This window comes from Salmo trutta, chromosome 18 (genome assembly GCF_901001165.1).
Source record: "Salmo trutta chromosome 18, fSalTru1.1, whole genome shotgun sequence".
In the NCBI taxonomy this organism is placed as follows: domain Eukaryota; kingdom Metazoa; phylum Chordata; class Actinopteri; order Salmoniformes; family Salmonidae; genus Salmo; species Salmo trutta.
In genome coordinates, this window is record NC_042974.1 from 1701321 (window position 1) to 1722002 (window position 20682).

The 20682-nt window shown below is 42.7% G+C and overlaps 1 protein-coding gene across 1 annotated transcript in view; it reads right to left on the bottom strand.

Moving 5' to 3' along the window:
• Positions 1-6003: 6003 nt before the first annotated feature.
• Positions 6004-20682, bottom strand: part of LOC115152724 (myosin heavy chain, fast skeletal muscle) — an 18306-nt gene continuing 3627 nt past the window's right edge. The window contains exons 11-41 of the mRNA XM_029697481.1: positions 20586-20682; positions 18887-19025; positions 18318-18436; positions 17996-18145; positions 17728-17898; positions 17199-17502; positions 16534-16598; positions 16353-16440; positions 16120-16237; positions 15829-15952; positions 15301-15437; positions 14362-14617; positions 13874-14116; positions 13362-13538; positions 13118-13263; positions 12838-12928; positions 12084-12473; positions 11860-11986; positions 11570-11688; positions 11244-11440; positions 10910-11093; positions 10608-10773; positions 10158-10282; positions 8958-9266; positions 8141-8344; positions 7890-8015; positions 7555-7725; positions 7166-7270; positions 6982-7077; positions 6425-6556; positions 6004-6121 (exon numbers count right to left, since the gene is read on the bottom strand). The exon at positions 20586-20682 is cut by the window's right edge and continues 7 nt beyond it. Of these exons, the coding sequence (XP_029553341.1) occupies positions 6101-6121; positions 6425-6556; positions 6982-7077; positions 7166-7270; positions 7555-7725; positions 7890-8015; positions 8141-8344; positions 8958-9266; positions 10158-10282; positions 10608-10773; positions 10910-11093; positions 11244-11440; positions 11570-11688; positions 11860-11986; positions 12084-12473; positions 12838-12928; positions 13118-13263; positions 13362-13538; positions 13874-14116; positions 14362-14617; positions 15301-15437; positions 15829-15952; positions 16120-16237; positions 16353-16440; positions 16534-16598; positions 17199-17502; positions 17728-17898; positions 17996-18145; positions 18318-18436; positions 18887-19025; positions 20586-20682 (4897 nt within the window). The 3' untranslated portion in view covers positions 6004-6100. The remainder of the gene's footprint in view (positions 6122-6424; positions 6557-6981; positions 7078-7165; positions 7271-7554; positions 7726-7889; positions 8016-8140; positions 8345-8957; positions 9267-10157; positions 10283-10607; positions 10774-10909; positions 11094-11243; positions 11441-11569; positions 11689-11859; positions 11987-12083; positions 12474-12837; positions 12929-13117; positions 13264-13361; positions 13539-13873; positions 14117-14361; positions 14618-15300; positions 15438-15828; positions 15953-16119; positions 16238-16352; positions 16441-16533; positions 16599-17198; positions 17503-17727; positions 17899-17995; positions 18146-18317; positions 18437-18886; positions 19026-20585) is intronic.

The following is a 20682-nucleotide window of genomic DNA, read 5'->3' on the forward strand; positions in this document are numbered from 1 at the left end:
GGAACGGAAGAGGTCTGCCTACGATCCGGAATGATGGGAGTCTGCCTACGTCCCGAAACTGAGCAAGTCTGTCTGCATTCTGGAGGACAGTAGGCCGGAGCCAGAACCACCTCCTGTATAGGTGGTTTGGGGAGGGGGGGTGTAGCACAAGTGCTGTCGGTGACGGCAGCCACCCTCTCTTCCCTCCCTTTAGTTTAGGGGGATTTTTTTGGTTGTTGTTGTTTTATTGTTTTTTTTTAGTTATGAGGTGCATCCGGGGTCTGCACCTTTAGCGGGGGGGGGGGGGGGGGGGGGGGTACTGTCACGTCCTGACCAGTATAAGGGTTATTTGTTATTGTAGTTTGGTCAGGACGTGGAAGAGGGTATTTTGTTTGTGGTTCGGGGTGGTGTTTTATGTAGTAGGGTGTTTGATTTATTATTTCCGGGTTTTTGGGGTTATGTTCTAGGTTTGTATTTCTATGTGGTGTCGTGTCTTTGGCTATGCCGGATTAAGTGATATGACATGCTAACCTATAAAATTATTTCTCTGTAATTAATATTACCTGATTAAGCTAATCATGTAAATGTAATTAACTACAAAGTCGGGGCACCACGGAAGAACGTTTATAGAGCTGTTATCTTCCGAATAAACTCTTAAAATACTTAGTAATATTTTACATCGATAGCAGTCAATATTAACCCTTATCTTATTTTCAGTCTCATAATGAAAGTTGTAAATTCTTGGCTATCTTCACGAACCCTGGCTAACAAGTTGAATCAGCAATACAAAATTGGGTTTAATTATTTATTTACTAAATACCTAAACTAATCACACAGAATTACAAATACACCGAATACAAATGATGTCATACATGATGGCTGGTTACACAAAGGAAAGGGGGTTGGGCTTGAATGAAAGAGCGGGAAGAATTAGGAACAAAGAAACAGCAGCTTTGCTATCGTAAATACATTATCTTATGCATTCTAAGTTACCACCCATTTGGAAAAGGAAAATGCAATAAATATTTACTCTGAGCTGCGCTTCGGTAGATTGGTCGTAGATGCTGGCCGGGTTGGCCAACAGATCTTCCTGTACTCGGAAGAATGTCTCTGGTGGTAAATTGGATACGTGGTGGTATCTTCGTCCGTCTGTTAGACTGGATCCGTCGTCCGTCCTTTCCTAGCCCACGTCTACAGCGGCCGCTGCTAACTCAACGGCTAGGAAGTATCACTTCTGTAGTGAATAAGCTCAAAGTTCATACCATTCGCCCCCAAAGCTCACGCCGAGGTTGGCTTAGTTCTGTACTTGACATGTGTGTCCTTCTAACGTAGAGGCTGCAGACCTCACGTACTGGAACAACGTGGTTATCTTTTCGTCAAAGGCTTATATAGTGGAGAGGGGGGAAGGATGTGTTTCATCGTTTATAACCCCTCCTCTTCACAGGGGTGGGCCACTGATCAAGCAGGGCACTTTCCTTATGAAAACCCAATTCTCTCATTTGGAAGCTAAAATTACATTTAATCTCCTAACAAACAATTTCAATATCAAACATTTCAATTGCATAACAATTCCATGTGACTCTGATAACTAGAGGGTGGATACTTTCCCAGGTACAGTTTATGTCGTCCTGTCATCAGTCATAATGTCTCAGATGACAACTGAACTGACATCCATACTCATTACGTTCCAAAGCATATTTCCAACTGGTTTTATTACCAATATATGGTTCCTTTCCCCATTTGTTTGATGTTCCCAGACTCTCTATATTTAACACAGGCTATTCAAGTCCTTCAGTAGGGTCAGAGAGAGAGGGGAAGGGAGAAAGGTATTTATGGGGGGGTCATAAACCTTACCCGCAGGCCAACGTCATGACAGTGGTCTCTAGTCTTTTATATTTCTATGTCTAGTTTATTGGGGTTGGACTCTCAATTGGAGGCAGGTGTTTTCTAGTTGCCTCCAATTGAGAGTCCTATATATGGGTATGTGTTTGGTTAAGTGTTTGTGGGAGATTGTTTCTTGTTTTGCCTGTGTGAGCCTGACAAGACTGTTTTGTTGTTCATGAGTTCTTCATTTTTGTTATTTTGGTGTTCTCTTTATTTTAAAATAAATACAAGATGAGCATCCACATTCCTGCTGCGTTTTGGTCCTCCATTCCCGAGGACAACCGTTACAATATCAATGTTTTGTTCCCCGAGCAACTTAGTTATGACTTTTGCCTTATGGCAAGGTGCTCCATCATGCTGGAAAAGGCATTGTTCATCACCAAACTGTTCCTGGATGGTTGGGAGAAGTTGCTCTCAGAGGATGTGTTGGTACCATCCTTTATTCATGGCTGTGTTCTTAGGCAAAATTGTGAGTGAGCCCACTCCCTTGGCTGAGAAGCAACCCCACACATGAATGGTCTCAGGATGCTTTACTGTTGGCATGACACAGGACTGATGGTAGCGCTCACCTTGTCTTCTCCGGACAAGATTTTTTCCGGATGCCCCAAACAATCGGAAAGGGGATTCATCAGAGAAAATGACTTTACCCCAGTCCTCAGCAGTCCAATCCCTGTACCTTTTGCAGAATATCAGTCTGTCCCTGATGTGGCTTCTTTGCTGCCCTTCTTGACACCAGGCCATCCTCCAAAAGTCTTTGCCTCACTGTGCATGCAGATGCACTCCCACCTGCCTGCTGCCATTCCTGAGCAAGCTCTGTACTGGTGGTGCCCTGATCCCACAGCTGAATCAACTTTAGGAGATGGTCCTGGCGCTTGCTGGACTTCTTGGCGGCCTGAAGCCTTCTTCACAACAATTGAACTGCTCTCCTTGAAGTTCTTGATGATATTGTCGGGTCGCGTAAATTCGAATCTGGTGTCAGGACAAAGAGAAACTGGTCTCTAGTACTGTTTCACAGCTGTTTATTAAGCTAAGTAAATAGTGATAAATGCAGTGTTCGTATATACGGGCTCACTGTAACACCTCGCAGGGCAGACAGAGAACTGACTGACACATCCTTTGCTTTTCATTAAATACTCTGACAGAGAGTTCCCGCTCACTACTGGCCTGTCAGAGGGAGGATGAGCGTGGTTTAAACTTACTCATCCTATCGTTGGCGTGCAGGCTGGTCCCAGCCTCTAGACGCATCTTTGTTGCCAAGCATAGTTGTCTTCTAGCATATCTTCGTGTGTGTACCCGAGAGTCAGACACCCAAGGACAGTGCCTGTTTTTATGCTACAGTTAGGACAGTTTCTGCTTTTGCGCTACAGCTATCTTCCATTCTACCAGCCCCTCCAGTACACCTGTCCTTGAGTGGCCCCACAACCAGGCATTATGTGTGTGTGTCACGAGTCTACTCAGCCTACACTCCTACTAGCCAGCAATCCTCCAGTTAGTCATGTCTATTATATGTCGCTCAATCTATGTTAATACAATATAAACCTCTTATGTTTAGCATTAGTATTCATAAGTTATGCACCACAACTAATTTTATTATATAGGTTTAAATAGTTGTATTATATTGGTTATGCAAACAAATAGTTGGTTAAACCCTAACAATATGCAAATTGCCATCACACAAACTGAGGCAGCAGACTTTGTGAAAATGTATATTTGTGGCATTCTCAAAACTTTTGACCACGACTGTACATTAGGGAAAAAAGCGTGCTATTTAGAACCTTAAAGGGTTCTTTGTCTGTCCCCATAGGATAACCCTTTCAATAACCCCTTTAAGTTGCAGGTAGAACTCTTCTACATCGACCTCGAGTTTGATGAGGACTTGAGTAGGACCCACGTCGACACCATCACCCCCCTCATACAACTTCTTCGAGGTCAAGGAGAGACAGAAACTACCCCAACCCTGGATACAGGCTGACTTCACTACACAGCTAAAGATTGGCTTCATTTTGTCAGCCATTTTAAAGACAATTTACTGCTACTCCTCAGAGCTGCTGAGAGAAGGTCTACTATATGCAGCACGTATTCAATCCATATATTGAACAAACTTTTTGTGAAAATATTGTCCTTGCGATGAATAGTTCAGTTATCATCAAGTGTCTTTCAGACTGTACAGTGTTCTTCAAAAATCAAATAAATTGGCATTAATGAGCCAGCTAATTGTTTTGTTATTGTAATTTTGTGAGCACTAATCCGACTATTATATTTTCTTCATGAAAGGTACATTTATCCATCTGAACCTTCCAAAAGACTGTTGCCTGTTTGTAATCAAAATCAAATCAAATCAAATTGTATTTGTCACATGCACCGAACACAACAGGTCCTAGACCTTACCGTGAAATGCTTACTTACAAGCTCTTAACCAACAATGCAGTTCAAGAAATAGTTTTAAAATACTTACTAAATTAATTAATAACTAATAAAAACAATAAAAGTAACACAATAAAATAACAATAATGAGGCTGTATACAGGAGGTACCGGTACCGAGTCAATGTGCGGGGTAAAAGTTAGTCGAGGTCATTTGTAAAGTGACTATGCATAGATAATAAACAGCGAGTAGCAGCAATGTAAAAACAAAGATAAGATTGTTCAGCAGTCTCATGACTTGGGGGTAGAAGCTGTTAAGGAGCCTCTTTAGACATAGACTTGGTACTCCGGTACCGCTTGCTGGGCGGTAGCAGAGAAAACAGTCTACTTGGGTGACTGGAATATTTTTATAATGTCTGGTACTGTGTTTATAATGTCAATTACCGTGTTTATAATGTCTGGTACTGTGTTTATAATGTGAATTACCGTGTTTATAATGTCTGGTACTGTGTTTATAATGTCTGTTACCATGTTTATAATGTCTGGTACTGTGTTTATAATGTCTGTTACCATGTTTATAATGTCTGGTACCGTGTTTATAATGTGAATTACCGTGTTTATAATGTCTGTTACTGTGTTTATAATGTGAATTACCGTGTTTATAATGTCTGAGACCCTGTTTATAATGTCAATTACCGTGTTTATAATGTGAATTACCGTGCTTATAATGTCTGTTGCCGTGTTTATAATGTCTATTATCGTGTTTGTCATGTAAATTATCGTAATTTCACCACTAGAGGGGATGAGGGAACGCTAATCATTATGAAAGTGTATATCTGCATTTAATTTGTATATGTATATATGCGCATAATCTCAGATAACCCACAACTAAAATCTTGTGTAATTTGGTGAGATGATCGATTACCATTTATTTTTACGTCATCTGGTCACATTAGATTATTGTGCGCATTATCTTGGACAAAATTCAAATGCAAAAAATCTGGTTTGTTGTATCCTGAGAACTTTGTTCTGAGAATTTCTGCCCAATCACCAAAATGTTCTCTCTCAATTGCAACCATGGTTATGCTACCATCTTGCTTCTCCTATTTGTTTCTTATGGAAACATTTCAATTTGGGCGTGTTCATATAGGCCACTTCCCCTGAGTGTAAAGGGTTAAAACTATCATGTTGATGTTATGGATGACTATAATAGCTTAGTCTATGAATTCTATTGTCACGACTTCTACTGAAGTTGATGCCCCTCCTTGTTTGGGTGGTGTTCGGCGATCGACGTCGCCGGCCTTCTAGCCACCATTGATCAGTTTTTCATTTTCCATTGGTTTTGTCTGGTCTCTTTACACACCTGTTTCATATCCCAGTAATTATATGTTGTGTATTTAACCCTCTGCTTCCCCTCATTTCTCTGTCGGTGATTGTTTGTTTGTTATGTAGATGTTGTTCCTGGATCGGTGTGCGACGGGTTATTGTTTTACCCGGATTCTTTTTCTACGTTGGTTTTGGAAATAAATATTCCATTTTTAAACCACTGTTTTCTCCTGCGCCTGACTTCCCTGCCACCTACATACACAGACTATGACATCTATAGTTCAATTTCTCTATCCTCATCCCTCAGCTGGTTACCAAAAAAAGTGACCGCTTTGTTGGGGTGTCCGCTTTGATGTTGCTTGAATCCCAGATTGCTCCTTTAATTAAAGTACCGTATTTTTTATGGTATGAAAAGCTGTTTTCTGAGTAATAAGTCCACAGTCACAAAGGAAGTGTATGTAGGCCTACATGTTTTTAATCAATGATCAACATTTCATCGTGAAAATCATATTTTATGAAACACAGGAAGTTGATAAGACTTTGGTCTTGTTATTCAGCAGCTTCTTTTCCCTGTAAGAAGAAAGACATAACAGAATAGATCAGTATTAATAATGAACATGATAAATATATCAACACTTGGAAATAACAGAATGGATCAAGTATTTAAGACTCAGTGCTCAGCTTGATTTTCGATTTTGAAGTACCAACTACATTTGGATTATTTAACCTGTCCTGAAATGTGTTTCTCAGAGATCCTCAACATTTGAGTGATTGTAAAAGGTCAGTATTGACCTCTGTGAAAAATGAATCATAGGTGGTGTTGTGGTCATGTTTGAACATCAGTCAGGTGTAGGTTTAGCAGCAGTTCTGTACCTTTCCGCTGTCGCGGCTCTTGGCTCTGAGCTTGTTGACCTGAGTCTCAGCGATGTCAGCACGCTCCTCGGCCTCCTCCAGCTCATTCTGAACCTTCCTGAACTTAGACATGTGCTGGTTGGATGCTTCCTCCTGGGTGAGGAAAAGAGAGGGAGAGCCTAACATCAGTATTGAAAGTTTGAAGCTTCAGGTAGCAATTTAACATATATTCTTTTAAAGGAATTATGAGAGAGAAGGATGCTACATTAGAGAAAGTGAGTGATGGAACAGGGGATAAACTGCTGCTTCCAGGACCATGTGATCCAGGAGAGTCAGCACTACCACCAGACGAGCCCACGGCACAAAGCTAAATAATATTCAACACTCTCTACTTTAAATTGTTACACATAGGAAGAGGAGTCACTGTGCATACATTTCTTCAGAAATTACTTGCACTATCAACTGAGTTAATGTTGATTGTTGTGCAGTAGCAACACTTAAGTAAACTGACTAGAAGTTTTGTAATGTCTACTAGGGAATGTTAGCTTTCAGAGGTTTTGACTAAGTCTGTGACTCACCGCTTCCTCAGCCTGCCTCTTGTAGGCCTTCACTTTCATCTGCAGCTTATCTACCAGGTCCTGAAGTCTGCCAACGTTCTTCTTATCCTCCTCAGTCTGTGGGAGAAGTTAAAAGAATCAATAGTCCATAGTTTAACACACAAACCAGTGTGCTTTAGTGTGTGAAGAATGCACTTTTTCTTACCTGGTAAGTGAGCTCCTTGACTCTGCGCTCATACTTGCGGACTCCCTTGACCGCGTCTACACCTCTTCTCTGCTCGGCCTCCACCTCAGTCTCGAGCTCACGCACCTTTGTGGAAGAAATAAACGTAGGCATTTATGTGAGGTGGTGAAGTCAGACGTAACAAATCTTTGTAAAACAGAGGAATGTTCTTCTACTGGTCAAGAAGTGTTGTCTGCTCCCATGAACTTTTACGATTTTAATTAAAGGGGTCTATAATGAAAACAACTACTTTTCATGATGTAGGTGGGTTATTAAGAGAAAAATCCATTACACAATGCCCCTGTGTATTTTTATATGATCAAATACATTTCCAGCAATCTGTTTTTCAATCCACCCTACTGTTAACTCACCCTGGACTCCAGTTTCTGGAGCTGCTTCTTGCCTCCCTTCATGGCCAGATTCTCAGCCTCATCCAGGCGGTGCTGCAGGTCCTTGACTGTGACCTCCAGGTTCTTCTTCATCCTCTCCAGATGAGAGCTGGTGTCCTGCTCCTTCTTCAGCTCCTCAGCCATCATGGCCGCCTGGAATGGTAGTTAGTTTAATTTATGCACCAACTGGCACCAATCATAATGTCCCTCTGAGATCATCTGACCTCCTTTTGAGATCTCTGTTTAACCAGCCCAGCTACCATTGGCCTTTGGGGACAAATCTAGTTGATGTAATTGAGTAGATCATAAGGACTCACATCAGTGATGGCTTTCTTGGCCTTCTCCTCTGCGTTCCTGGCCTCCTGGACGATGTCGTCCACCTCTCCCTGCACCTGAACCAGGTCAGTCTCCAGCTTCTTCTTGGTGTTTGCAAGGCTGGTGTTCTGAAGGAGGAAACAAGGCTATTTGTTTGACTCTCAAGAGAACTTACAAGTCACAAGGCTGAAATTATGAAAATGTAAACGGTATGCTTGGTTGAGTTTCAATAGAAATGGCTTTTGACCCGTACCTGGGAGTGCAGCAGTCCGACGCGCTCGCTGGCGTCCACCAGCTCAGTCTCAGCAACTTTGCGGCCTCTCTCTGTCTGCTCCAGAGCAACTCTCAGCTCCTCGATTTCAGCCACCATCAGACCGTTTCTGCGCTCCACCATGGCTGCCTGCTCCTTCATATCCTCTGCGGCACGGACGGCATCATCAAGGTGCAATTGGGCATCCTGGGGTTCACAATTACATAGTATCATTAGACTTGTGGAAGAAGGGGCGATAGGATTGGCAATAAGGTGGAATGGGGGATAACTAGTCAGTTGTACAACTGAATGTCTTCAACTGAAATGTGTCTTCTGCATTTAACCCAACCCCTCTGAATCAGAGAGGTGCGGGGGTCTACCTTAATCGCCATCCACGTCATCGGCGCTCAGGGAACAGTGGGTTAACTGCCTTGCTCAGGGGCAGAACGACAGATCCAGCAACCAGTTGGTTACTGGCCCAACACTCTAACCACTAGGCTACCTGCCACACCAGTGGGTAATAGGCATGTTCATTGGTAAACATGTCCCCAATATCCCTACAGTATATTAGTCCACTCTAATATCGCTACCTTCCTACAGTATATTAGTCCACTCAAATATCCCTACCTTCCTACAGTATATAGTCCACTCTAATATCCCTACCTTCCTACAGTATATTAGTCCACTCTAATATCCCTACCTTCCTACAGTATATTAGTCCACTCGAGTACATTCCACTGTTCTATTCTTTTCTACTGATTCACAAAACAAATCCCTCCCCATGTTCAGGTTTTTGAGCCTGATGTCCCAGTTCCTTTACCTTGAGCTGTCCCTGGACGTTCCTCAGCTGTTTCTGGGCCTCAGCGGCCTGCCTGTTGGCATGGCTCAGCTGGATCTCCATCTCATTCAGGTCGCCCTCCATCTTCTTCTTCACCCTCAGGGCATCATTCCTGCTCCTGACCTCAGAGTCCAGGGTGCTCTGCATGGAGTCAACCACCCTCTGGCTGTTCCTCTTGATCTGCTCCATCTCCTCGTCCTTCTCAGCGATCTTCCTGTCCACCTCACCCTTGATCTGGTTCAGCTCCAGCTGCACACGCAGAATCTTGGATTCCTCGTGCTCCAGTGTGCCCTGGACAAAGAGAAGCAGTCAGACGAATCAACCCTTCACTAAGCTCCGCCCCCCTTGGTTACTGTTGCAACCTCGGACAACATTTTCCTGGGAAGCCCAATTCCCCATTCAGACCACTGGATGGGGAATTACAATAATCTCAAACTGTGTTTTTATATATACAATGAAATTTAACACTACCCCTCAGGTATGTTGTGTTGGACTGTCATTACAGCTGCTTCAAAGGGAATCCTGGTAAAATTATTTCTGTAGTGTGGCTAGCCACTGAATGGCACTGAATTCAGTGCCAGCATGCAGTCAAAGCTATAACTACTTTTGGAACTAACTAGTGGTCTCAAATCGTATCCTGAAGTTTAACGTAGATGGGAGATGTATTCATAACATGACTAACTGAGCTAGCCAATGTACTTGATCATATATGTTGAGAAAACAAGTTATATTGCTAGCTAGCATTGTTTGGTGGTCTATGAGAGAGAGTTAGAAAACAATGTAACAAAAGTATAATATCGGAATAAAAAAAATACTCCACCAACAGGCTCTGCCTTTCAGGAATCACATTAGAAAGTACTCCTGCTGAACTGTTCAATTATTCAACTTTATTTTAAGAAAACTCTCTGTTTCTGTTTTTTTCTACTGGTTTTCATGTGTTTGAAACAAGAACTTGTCCAATGTGTCCGACTCGATGACAGTTGCTATTCATTGGAGAACTGCGATTGGTTGTCCACAAATGTTAGAGTGGAGCTTAGCGAAGGGTCAGTACATTTGGATGTGCAAAACACAAGGAATTGCGTATATATGACTACAATAAACACCGATAAAGGGAGCATAAGATTGTAGTTGGTATTGGCTAGTGTAACACTGCTTTTCCTATCAAACAGCTGTAGTTTGTACCTCAGCCTCCTCCAGAGCGGTCTGGATCTCAGACTTCTCTGTCTCCACAGTCTTCTTGGCCTTCTCCAGCTCATGGATGCTCTTGCCAGTCTCTCCGATCTGCTCAGTCAGGTCAGATATCTCCTCTGCACACACAAACACAGAAGCTGTTTAGACTTGGGAGATTTCCACAGTGGATATCACCAATGCACTGAAGTTTATAATGAATCATAATAACAGTTCATTAATGAACAGCACTTCATACTGTCTTGCTAATCTAATTGCCCTCCACATCATTGGTTTGTTCAAAGGAATACCAATTACAAGTTCCAAAAAATATATTTTAAACTTCACATGAACATTCTGAGACTGTTAAACATTTATTTTGATATAATGTTAATGATTACAGTTGGTTCCATTTTCAAACACTGGTCAAACATCAGGCAAAAATAACTGCTGGCAAATGCTCACGTTGCAGGTTCTTGTTCTCTCTCTTCAGAGTCTCCAGATGATCCAGAGCCTCCTCGTAGGAGTTCTTCATCTTGAAGAGTTCAGTGCTCATTGAGCGAGCCTCCTTCTGAGCTCCTTCCAGCTCAGCCTGGCCCTCCTCATACTTCTGCTTCCACTCTGCCAGAACCTGGGCAAATCCATGGGATTTTCATTACAACTCATTGAAAGAGAGTTTTGAATCAGAAATATGCTACAATTATACTACATCTGATCAAATAGCAGACAGGAAATATCACCCTAGAGTGAGGTTTATAAATGTTCACCTTGTCAAAGTTCCTCTGCTTCTTGTCAAGGTTGGCGGCCATGGCGTTGGCTCTCTCAACGTCAATCATGAGGTCCTCCACCTCTCCCTGCAGTCTCTGCTTGGTCTTCTCCAGGGAGGCACACTTTGAGTTGGTCGCCTCAATGGTCTCCTCAGCCTCCTGCAGACGCTGGGCCAGCTTCTTCCTGTTGAAAATCAGAGGGTGGTGTTATGGTGCATCATTTGTTGTGAAACAAATGTTGCACTACATATTGAAGTAACATTTTCTCAGATCCCACTACCACCCTCACCATCCACACCGTTAATTAAAGATTTTGCTATTGCGTGCAACTCACTTGGCCTCCTCCAGCTCCTCTGTGCGTTGGATGGCATCAGTTTCATACTTAGTCCTCCACTGAGCCACCTCACTGTTGGCCTTGGACATGCCGCGTTGCAGCTCTGCCTTGGCCTCCTGCTCCTCTTCAAACTGCTCTCTCAGGAGGTCACAGTCATGGCGGGCAGACTGGACACCATGGGCCAGTGCATTTTTAGCCTGTGAGAGAGAAAGAAAGTCAAAGAGAGATTAGAGAGGGAAAGAAGTCTCTGAGGGTGGCGTAGAAACAGTCTATGTGAAGATAAAGCTCTAAACTGTAGTAGGTGGTTTCCATTTTGGGTCCCTTACCTTGACCTCCTCCTCAATCTGTCTCTTCAGCTCCTCCACCTGCTGGGTGAAGGCCTGTTTGCCTCTGGTCAGCTGAGACACCAGGGCTTCCTTCTCCTCCAGCTGGCGGCCAAACTCACCTGCAGGAATAGAGGGACATCTTGTTATGGGGACTGTTCTCTAAGATTGACATTATATTTTGAGGTATCATAGGGCAGAAACTATATAGACTGAATTTACAGCCCTCGACACATGTTACTGTGTACTACTGAGGTGAACTATAGTGGTTTGTTGTTCATTGTTGATGGTACCATTTTCTGTCAAGAGTCTGGCCCTCTGTCCGCTGATGTCGTTGACCTGGCGAGCATTCTCATCATTCTTAGTCTTGATCTCACTCAGCTGGTCCTCAAGAGTACGGCACATCTTCTCCAGATTGCCCTGTTAGTGAAACATATGGGACTGTCAACTTCAGTTTATTGAATGGTAATGTAGTTGACCCTCCTCATCACTGCTTGACCAAAACATCACTACTCACCTTAGCCTTGGCGACAGCCTCCATGTTGCTGGAGAGGTCATCAATCTCCATCTTGTACTCACTCTTCTCCTTCTCCAGCTTCTGTTTGACGCGCTGCAGGTTGTCGATCTGCTCCCCGAGCTCAGCCACACTGTCGGCCTGCTTCTTGCGCAGAGCAGCGGCTGTGGCCTCATGCTGCAGGGTGGACTCTTCAAGATCACGACGCAGCTTCTGGAACTCAGCCTCGCGCTTCTTGTTCATCTCAATCTGAGCAGCAGTGGCGCCTCCGGCCTCCTCCAGTCTCTCGCTGATCTCCTCAAGTTCCCTGGAGAGATCGGCCCTCTGCTTCTCAACCTTAGCCCTGGCAGCACGCTCAGCCTCAATTTCCTCCTCCAGCTCCTCAATACGGGCCTAGAACAGGGGGTAGGAGCAGGGGGAATGAACACTACAATACAGTTGAAACAATTGAACCTCACTACATAATAATAGTATGTACTGTATATTTAGTATAAATGTGTTAATACTTTGCCAGTTACACTAACATATTTACTATATTCATTAGACAGTGTCCCATTAGACAGTGTCCCATTAGACAGTGTCCCATGCAGGAACCAAACTAACAACGGTAAGAAGCAACATCTTTACATAGAAAGCACCAGCAAGAAGCACCATCTTCCATCTCACTGAGCCATCGGAATCCACCAGGAAGAATATGTGCTACCAGAAGAATGTGTCAGTTATTTTCCTGTACTGGAGCTTAGATCCTGTATTGTACCTGCAGTTCCTTGATCTTCTTCTGCAGCTGAGCTCCCAGAGACTGCTCATCCTCTATCTTGCTGAGGAGCTGGGTGGTCTCAAACTCCTTCCTAACAAACACAAACACGTTGATTGCAAAGTTAGTTTTGGTTAGACAGTGTAAAGGGAGCCTATATTACCATTCACTTTGCTTGTAAGAATCACATACAGTCTAATTCATAATTACAAGAATGAACCAAGAAGAACCATTATGTTGATCAAGATGGCAGGGAATACTGTAGTAATTTATTTGTGCTTACTTCTTGATTTTCTCATCAGACTGCTGCTTGTCATTCTCCAGGTCCATTATGGACTCCTGGGCCAGTTTCAGATCTCCCTCCAGCTTTCTCTTGGCTCTCTCAAGGTCCATACGGAGCTTCTTCTCTTGCTCCAGAGAACCCTCAAGCTACAAGATAAAAACACACATATATTGGTCAAATCTCAACAACTGTAGATAATATCATCTTACATAATATCATGTCCAAAATGTCAATCTCCACTCACGTCGTCCACTTGCTGTTCCAGCTTGGTCTTGGCCTTGGTCAGAGTGTTGACTTTGTCCTCCTCTGCCTGCAGGTCGTCCAGTGTCTGCTGGTGGGCCTCTTGGAGGGCTTTCTTCTCCTTGGTCAGCTTGGCAACACTCTCATCCATAGACGCCATCTCCTCTGTCAGGTTTTTAACCTGAAAAGGGCCACAACAAATGTAGTCTTTGGTCACTTCACCATAAATGGGAGAATTAGTTAAATCTATAATAGAAATGTGTCAACAAGTTCTGTACTATAGATTCAACACTAGATGGCACTGTAGTCCATGCCAGTGTACTGAATGGGAATCATAAATGAGGGGGGAGCAGAACATGAAATGATTGTGGGGAGTACACCACAACTGAAATTACACTATTTTTTTTCTTTCTTTATTTCCTGCAGCCACAAAATGCCTTGAATTCCAATTCTGTTGAGCCATGTTGTGAGTTGATTATTCTTTGGATTATTGTTTGGTTAGACAGTCTACCAGACCTTGTTTTCAGTGGCGTGCTTCTCCTTCTCCACTTTGGCCAAGGTGAGCTCCAGGTCATCAATGTCCTTCTTCAGCTCAGAGCACTCATCCTCCAGCTTCCTCTTCTTGGCAGTCAACTCAGCATTCATCTCCTCCTCATCCTCCAGCCTCTCAGTCGTCTCTTTGAGTTTGGCCTCCAGCTGGATCTTGCTCTTGATGAGCCCCTCACACCTTTCCTCAGCATCGTTCAGATTCTCTGAATCCTGGTTTCAGAACAGGAGAAAAAATCTGTAGCCTCACTTTGTGTATCAAAATATAGACTTCATTTAGTCAAACATTTCAGAGCAAATCAATTTAAATGTATGAAATATAAATATATACCATGGGCACTTTCTTGAGTTAGCCACAGTGTGCGTGTGTTCGTATGTGCAGATGTGTGTGCGATTGTGTTCGTGTCTGTGTTCTTGTGTGTCTAAATGTGCTCTGATGAGCCCTGTTGCTCACTCACAGATGCGACTTGAAGCGCCAGGTCATTCTTCTCCTGCACCATGGCCACCATCTTCTCCTCCAACTCCTTCTTCTTGGCCAGAGCCTTGGCCAAGTCCGACGTCATCTTCTCATAGTTCTCCTTCATGTTGGCCAGCTCCTTCTCAGTCTCAGCGCTCTGCAGCAGGGGCTTGATCTTGAAGTACAACTTCATCCATGGCCAGGTTTTCACATTCATGAATGAACGGATGTTGTACTGGATGGCGAAGATGGAATCTCTGGTCCACAGAAAGGATAGAGTGACATGGTGAGTGACATGGTGAGTGACATGGTGAGTGACATGGTGAGTGACATGGTGAGTGACATGGTGAGTGACATGCTTAAAGATCTCCTCCAGTGTTTTCTTTTTACTTTTCCAGTGGAAAACGATATCCAAGTATAAATACAGTAAAGTACACACACTAAAGGGTAAAAATATATGTTTTGAAGAAAATTGTTATTTTTGTTTATACAACTGCAAACTTCAAGGAGTAGGGCATTCCCATTATTCCTTAACAGTAAAAGTAAAAAATAAAATCACTGGATGACGTCTTTAAAGCTACATTCTGCGATTCGAAGAATAACAAAACGGGGACCCCACCACTTTTTGAATACAGCTGAGGAATGGGGCTAGGGAAATGTAATCCCTCTTAAACTTATATACAGCGCTCTCGATGAAAGGACTGACAGGTGATGTTAAGATCATGAGGCATTTCATATTATTCCAGAATGAATGGGTAAAAATCACTTATTTAAATAAAAATTTAACAGCTTGCTAAATCCCAAACTGCTGCTTTAATAGAATATTATAACATGTACTTTCTCATCCTGAACAACTCACTGCATATTCACGATGTAATCATCATACATTACATACAGGTGGTTGAGAGAATTGTTTCCCAAGATGTCTACTCTTCCTCACCTCCTCTCCATCATCTTGGTGAACTCTCTCCTCATGAGGAATCCACGGCTGAGAGCCTGGACCATGCCGACCAGAGAGGCCAGCTTCTCATCTCTCATCTCCTCCAGGACACCCAGCAGACCGGCTTTGAAGAACACCTGACACAGGTTGACATGGTCAATTATGGAACCAGTCAGGTGGTAACAGATAGAAAGGGTGAATCAAAAGAGAGGAACCAAACCACTAGATTGATTTGAACAACATAAACATTGTAATCCTTATAAACAAACCATGGGATAGGTTGTTTATGAGTTGTAAGTTATTGTATAGTTGTATAATTAATAATGTACACTGACATAGATAACTTCAGAGATACCATTCTGACATAAAGCACAAGATAATGAATTGAGTACAATATTTTTTTTAACATTTTTAAGAAATAGTAACAAGATGGATAGATCAACTGGAGAGACGTTGAATGGTTAGAGTTTACATTATCATTGAAGTTTTGTTTTATTGTTAGCTTTTGCTGGGGGGTATTTGACTGACCTTGGTGTGTCCAAACTTGTAGTCCTCGTGATTCACATCAATGGACCCAAGCAGCTTCTCAGAAGCCTTCTTGTTGTCCATGAACTGGCCCTCAGGGATGACACTGGCATTCAGTACTTTGTACCTGAATCAGGAGAAATGTCAAGTTGTAATAGGTTGGTTATATTACGTAAAATAATAAGGCTATTCTGATGTTGGGATAACCCTTAGAGAAGATATGTGTGTGTGTGTGTGTGTGTGTGTGTGTGTGTGTGTGTGTGTGTGTGTGTGTGTGTGTGTGTGTGTGTGTACCTCTGCTTGAAGTCAGCATAGATGATTCTGCTGGGGAAGCCTTTTCTGCAGATCCTGATACCCTCCAGAACACCATTACACCTGAGCTGGTGGATAACCAGGAAGTTCTCCATCAGACCTGGTAACACAAACCAAGTCTCTTTAAATACTCATAAACAGGTTAAAGATTGGTTTGTTAATGTTACTGATACGGTTCTGACAAGATGTCATATTTAACTCAACATGTATTGTACCTGGAGTCTTTGACTCGTTGGGGATCAGGCAGCGCACAAAGTGAGGATGAGTGCTCCTCAAGTTGGTCATCAGCTTATGTAAGTTCTCCTGTAAGAGGGTTACAAACCATGTTCTCAGAAATCATTTCTGATAATCAGTACACATTTTGAAGGACTGAATATCCACATTTTAAAAGCTCACCCTGAACTGGGAGGACACAGTCTGCATGGAACCACCCTTCTTCTTGCCTCCTTTCTTGGTTGTATCTGTTGTAATGGAGAAAAGTTCAATATAAATGAGACAATCTCAGGTTAACTTCACACGTATCTTAATGCAAATGCTGCCAATGAGATTGTGTAAAATAACACCTATTGTATGAGGAATTACTTTTTTTTTCACCTTTATTTAACCCAGTAAATCACCCTTAGAAATGCTGATACATTTAAAGCCGCAATCAGCAGTTGAAACAATAACAAAGAATTCTCTCTGCCCCTGTTTCAATAAAAAACGGAGAGATGGGGCTGGAGAAACATAACCACTCCAATTTATAGACAGGGCTATGTATTCAAGGACTGACCATTCATGATATCAAAATGATAGTTTAAAACCATGTTTTGAGGCTGTAAAGTGCATGTTCCCCTTTACTTTGCTTACAAAAATACGAGTAAAAGCTTCTATTTCGGCTTCTAATGGGGTACAACGGCTGATGTTCTTGAAGAAAGTTATTTCCTTCTAGAATTAATGGGTACATATCTTTATAAGTCCACAAATGGATGTAGCAACTGCAGACTGACCCTTTAAAGAAAATGTGTGACTGAGTTGTAACTAGTTCTTCATGAAATCTTTTGATGTGCTGCTAGTCTTACCCTCAGGTGGGGCAGCGACATACAGGGTAGCCATCAGTTTGACTGAGGACTTCCCGTACAGCTGAAGAACTGAGTCGTTCAGAGGGTCCTTGTTCTTCTCCAGCCAGCCAGTGATGTTGTAGTCCACAGTGCCGGCGTAGTGAACCAGGGAGAAGTGGGCCTCTGCCTTGCCTTTGGCAGGCTTGGGCTTCTCAAACGCTTTGGTTTTGCCAAGATGCTGGGCGTACAGCTTATCCTTGAAAGTTGTGTCTGAAGACTTGGGGAACATGCACTCCTCTTCAAGGATGGAGAAGATGCCCAATGGCTTTACGAAAAGAGATGTACATCAAATTAGTGATATTTACATTTAGGATCACATGTATTCTTTTAGCAAACATGCTATTATCAGAGTATCTTCATTTAGGGGCCCATAATAGGAAACATTTTGAGTTCTCAACAGTCAGATACATTGTACCATGTGATAATATCTCACACCACTCCATTTGAGTTTTGCTGTTGAGGTCCATTATAATCCTGACAGACAGCTTACCTTCTCAATAAGCTCAATGCAGGCAGCCAAGTCCATGCCGAAGTCAATGAAGGCCCAGACAATTCCCTCCTTCTTGTACTCCTCTTGTTCCAGGACGAACATGGTGTGGTTGAAAAACTGTTGCAGTTTCTCATTGGTGAAGTTGATGCACAGCTGCTCCATGCTGTTGTACTGTTGATGGAATTTCAGAAGGGATCATTTTATCATCATACAAGGCTGTAATCCCTCTCAATCACAACTAATTGTCTTGTTCTGGTCTCAGACTCACATCAAAGATCTCAAACCCGGCAATGTCGAGCACACCGATATAGAACTGCCTTGGATTCTTGGTGTCCAACATCTCGTTGATACGGATGACCATCCACAAGAACATCCTCTCATAGATGGACTTGGCCAGAGCTGAGACTGAGTTATTAACCTGCAATGAAATTACCTCAAATCAATACATGAGATATTGACCATGTCTAGTGATAAGATGAAAAGAGCTTGGGGAAAACAACATCACAATTCAAAACAAGCAATGCACTCATCTATCACCAAAAGATTTATGGTGCTCAGGAAATGGTAGAAGCTGTGTTTGGTCGCCTTACCTGAGGCACAGTCTGTCCCTTGGTCACATACTCGTTGCCGACCTTCACTCTGGGGTAGCACAGAGCCTTCAGCATCTCAGCTGAGTTCAGGCCCAGCAGGTAGCCGATTTTATCAGCCACTGGAGAGAGAACCAACATCAACAGATTCAGAAACACAATATCACTTGATTCTGATGTCACACTGAAAAAAGGGTTCGGACAAGTTTTTGGGGGTTAGGTTTTGATTTGAACCCACATCCATCATTTTAAGGTTGAAATTTGGTCTCCATAAATGATCTCCTGCCGGACTTTGATGAGGCTCTGTCTGTCTTACATTTTGTATTTCTATGTTTGGGACTGGTTATAATGCTTTACATATTGTATTCCTATGAGTGGGACTGGGAATGGTTATAATGCTCTACATATTGCATATCTATGAGTAGGACTGGGAATGGGACTAATGCTCTACATATTGTATATCTATGAGTGGGACTGGGAATGGTTATATGCTCTACATATTGTATATCTATGAGTGGGACTGGGAATGTTTATAATGCTCTACATATTGTATATCTATGTTTGGGACTCACCCTCTGTGCCGTCTGGCTCAGCCTGCTCCTCACGCTGCTTCTGCTTGAATTTCAGGTTGCCATGGTGCAGTACAGCTCCTGTCAGCTTGTAGATGCTATTTTTCTCATCATTAGTGAAGCCCAGGATTGTAATGGCATCCTGGCATTAGACAGGAAGTACAACAGTGATGAACTGAACGGTAGTTTTCTCACATACATTATACTACAGTTCTGTGCTCTCAGCAGAACAAATGGGATGGATACATTTGACTGGCTTCCCAGATCCACATGATTACACTTGACCAACACTGGTAGATGACAGCACAAAATAATTTTAGACTAGAGATTGACACGGGAACAGGACTCCCGCGGGTTTTTTGCGGGTCCTGCGGGATTCTGGCAGGAATGGGAGTGAAGTTCTAGAATCAAGTTCGGATAGGATCAACAGTCCACAGGAGCTGGCAGTACATGTATAGTTATAAACATCGTTTTTTGGGTGGAAATATGTAATGTGTGGAGTATTTCATTAAAAAAAAACTTTAAAAAAAAATGAAATACATTGTAATTTCCTCCTCCCCTTCTGTCGGCTCCCCCTCGCGCCTCACTCCAGTTGTAGCCGGTCACAACGCTACCTCAGATGCCAACCTACGTTAGTAGGCTAAACGACGAAGCCTTCAGTAGAGGAATTGCAACATCTTGTTGCAGCCAAGGACCCATCACTAACAGTAACATTAGAGCCAAGGAAAGAGAGATGTTTTAGTTACATTTGATGGGCTTGTCTCTGACAATGACGGAACCTACTACATGGCTTGTAAAAAAAAAATGCTGCGGTGAATTCAAATATGCTACCAACAAGAGAGCAGGACAAGCGGCCTGATGCCGCTTAGCTGCTCTCCTACCAATAACTTTATCGTCAAGCCGGATTGTTCGTGTGTTTAACTAAACCCATGTCGTATGAGGTGAAGAGTGAAATAAAAATCTATTGACTTATGCAGTAATGCCCGCTCAGGTTTATCTTTTATGTTATTGTTGTAAATGTTATTGTGTTGTAAATGTTGATATGCTGCAGTGCTCAGCTGTTACTGTGATCTGTCCTCATCCTCCAGCTTTAATTCATCTACATTTAGGTCGTTTAGAATATGTTCTTATATCCAGGGCGATTTAGGACTTCAGTCAGTGCGTTTAACTAAGATAGGTAAGACAACCACATATCACAGTCGCGTATTGCATTACTGAAATTATTTAGCATACTTCCTAAACAAACACAATAGCCTACATACTGTATTTCTGTGCGCACAAAAATGAGCACTGGACAGGTCAACACTGATTTTTTTTATCCGGAAGGGACAGGAAAGTTCAAGGGTTGTAGAACTGTTGTTGGATCAGGACAGTACAGGAAAAACATTGACAGGACAAGATGGGAAAGGAACGAATTTTCACTCCCGTGTCAAACTCTATTTTACCCAGTTCCACAGGGACTTAGTGACACTCTCTTGTGGATGTCTTACATGTACAGTACGTGCCTCAAGGTGAAGTGTGAAGGCATGAAGAGTTCCTTGAGGCACATGCCTAACTATCACAAGGCATTGAGAATCAAACAAAACAAAATACATGATAATTCCCTGCTGCCACCAAGTTGGGATTGCACAGTGCATTCAGTGTGTATGGTGGTCCTACCCATTACATATATAAAATATCATTAACCCTTTGTTTGACTCACATCTGTGGCATCCAGCTCTTCCTTGTCGTTGATGCTGGCCACAGTGATCTGTCCCTGGCTGCACATGGGGAAGTCGTAGGGGTTGGTGGTGATGAGT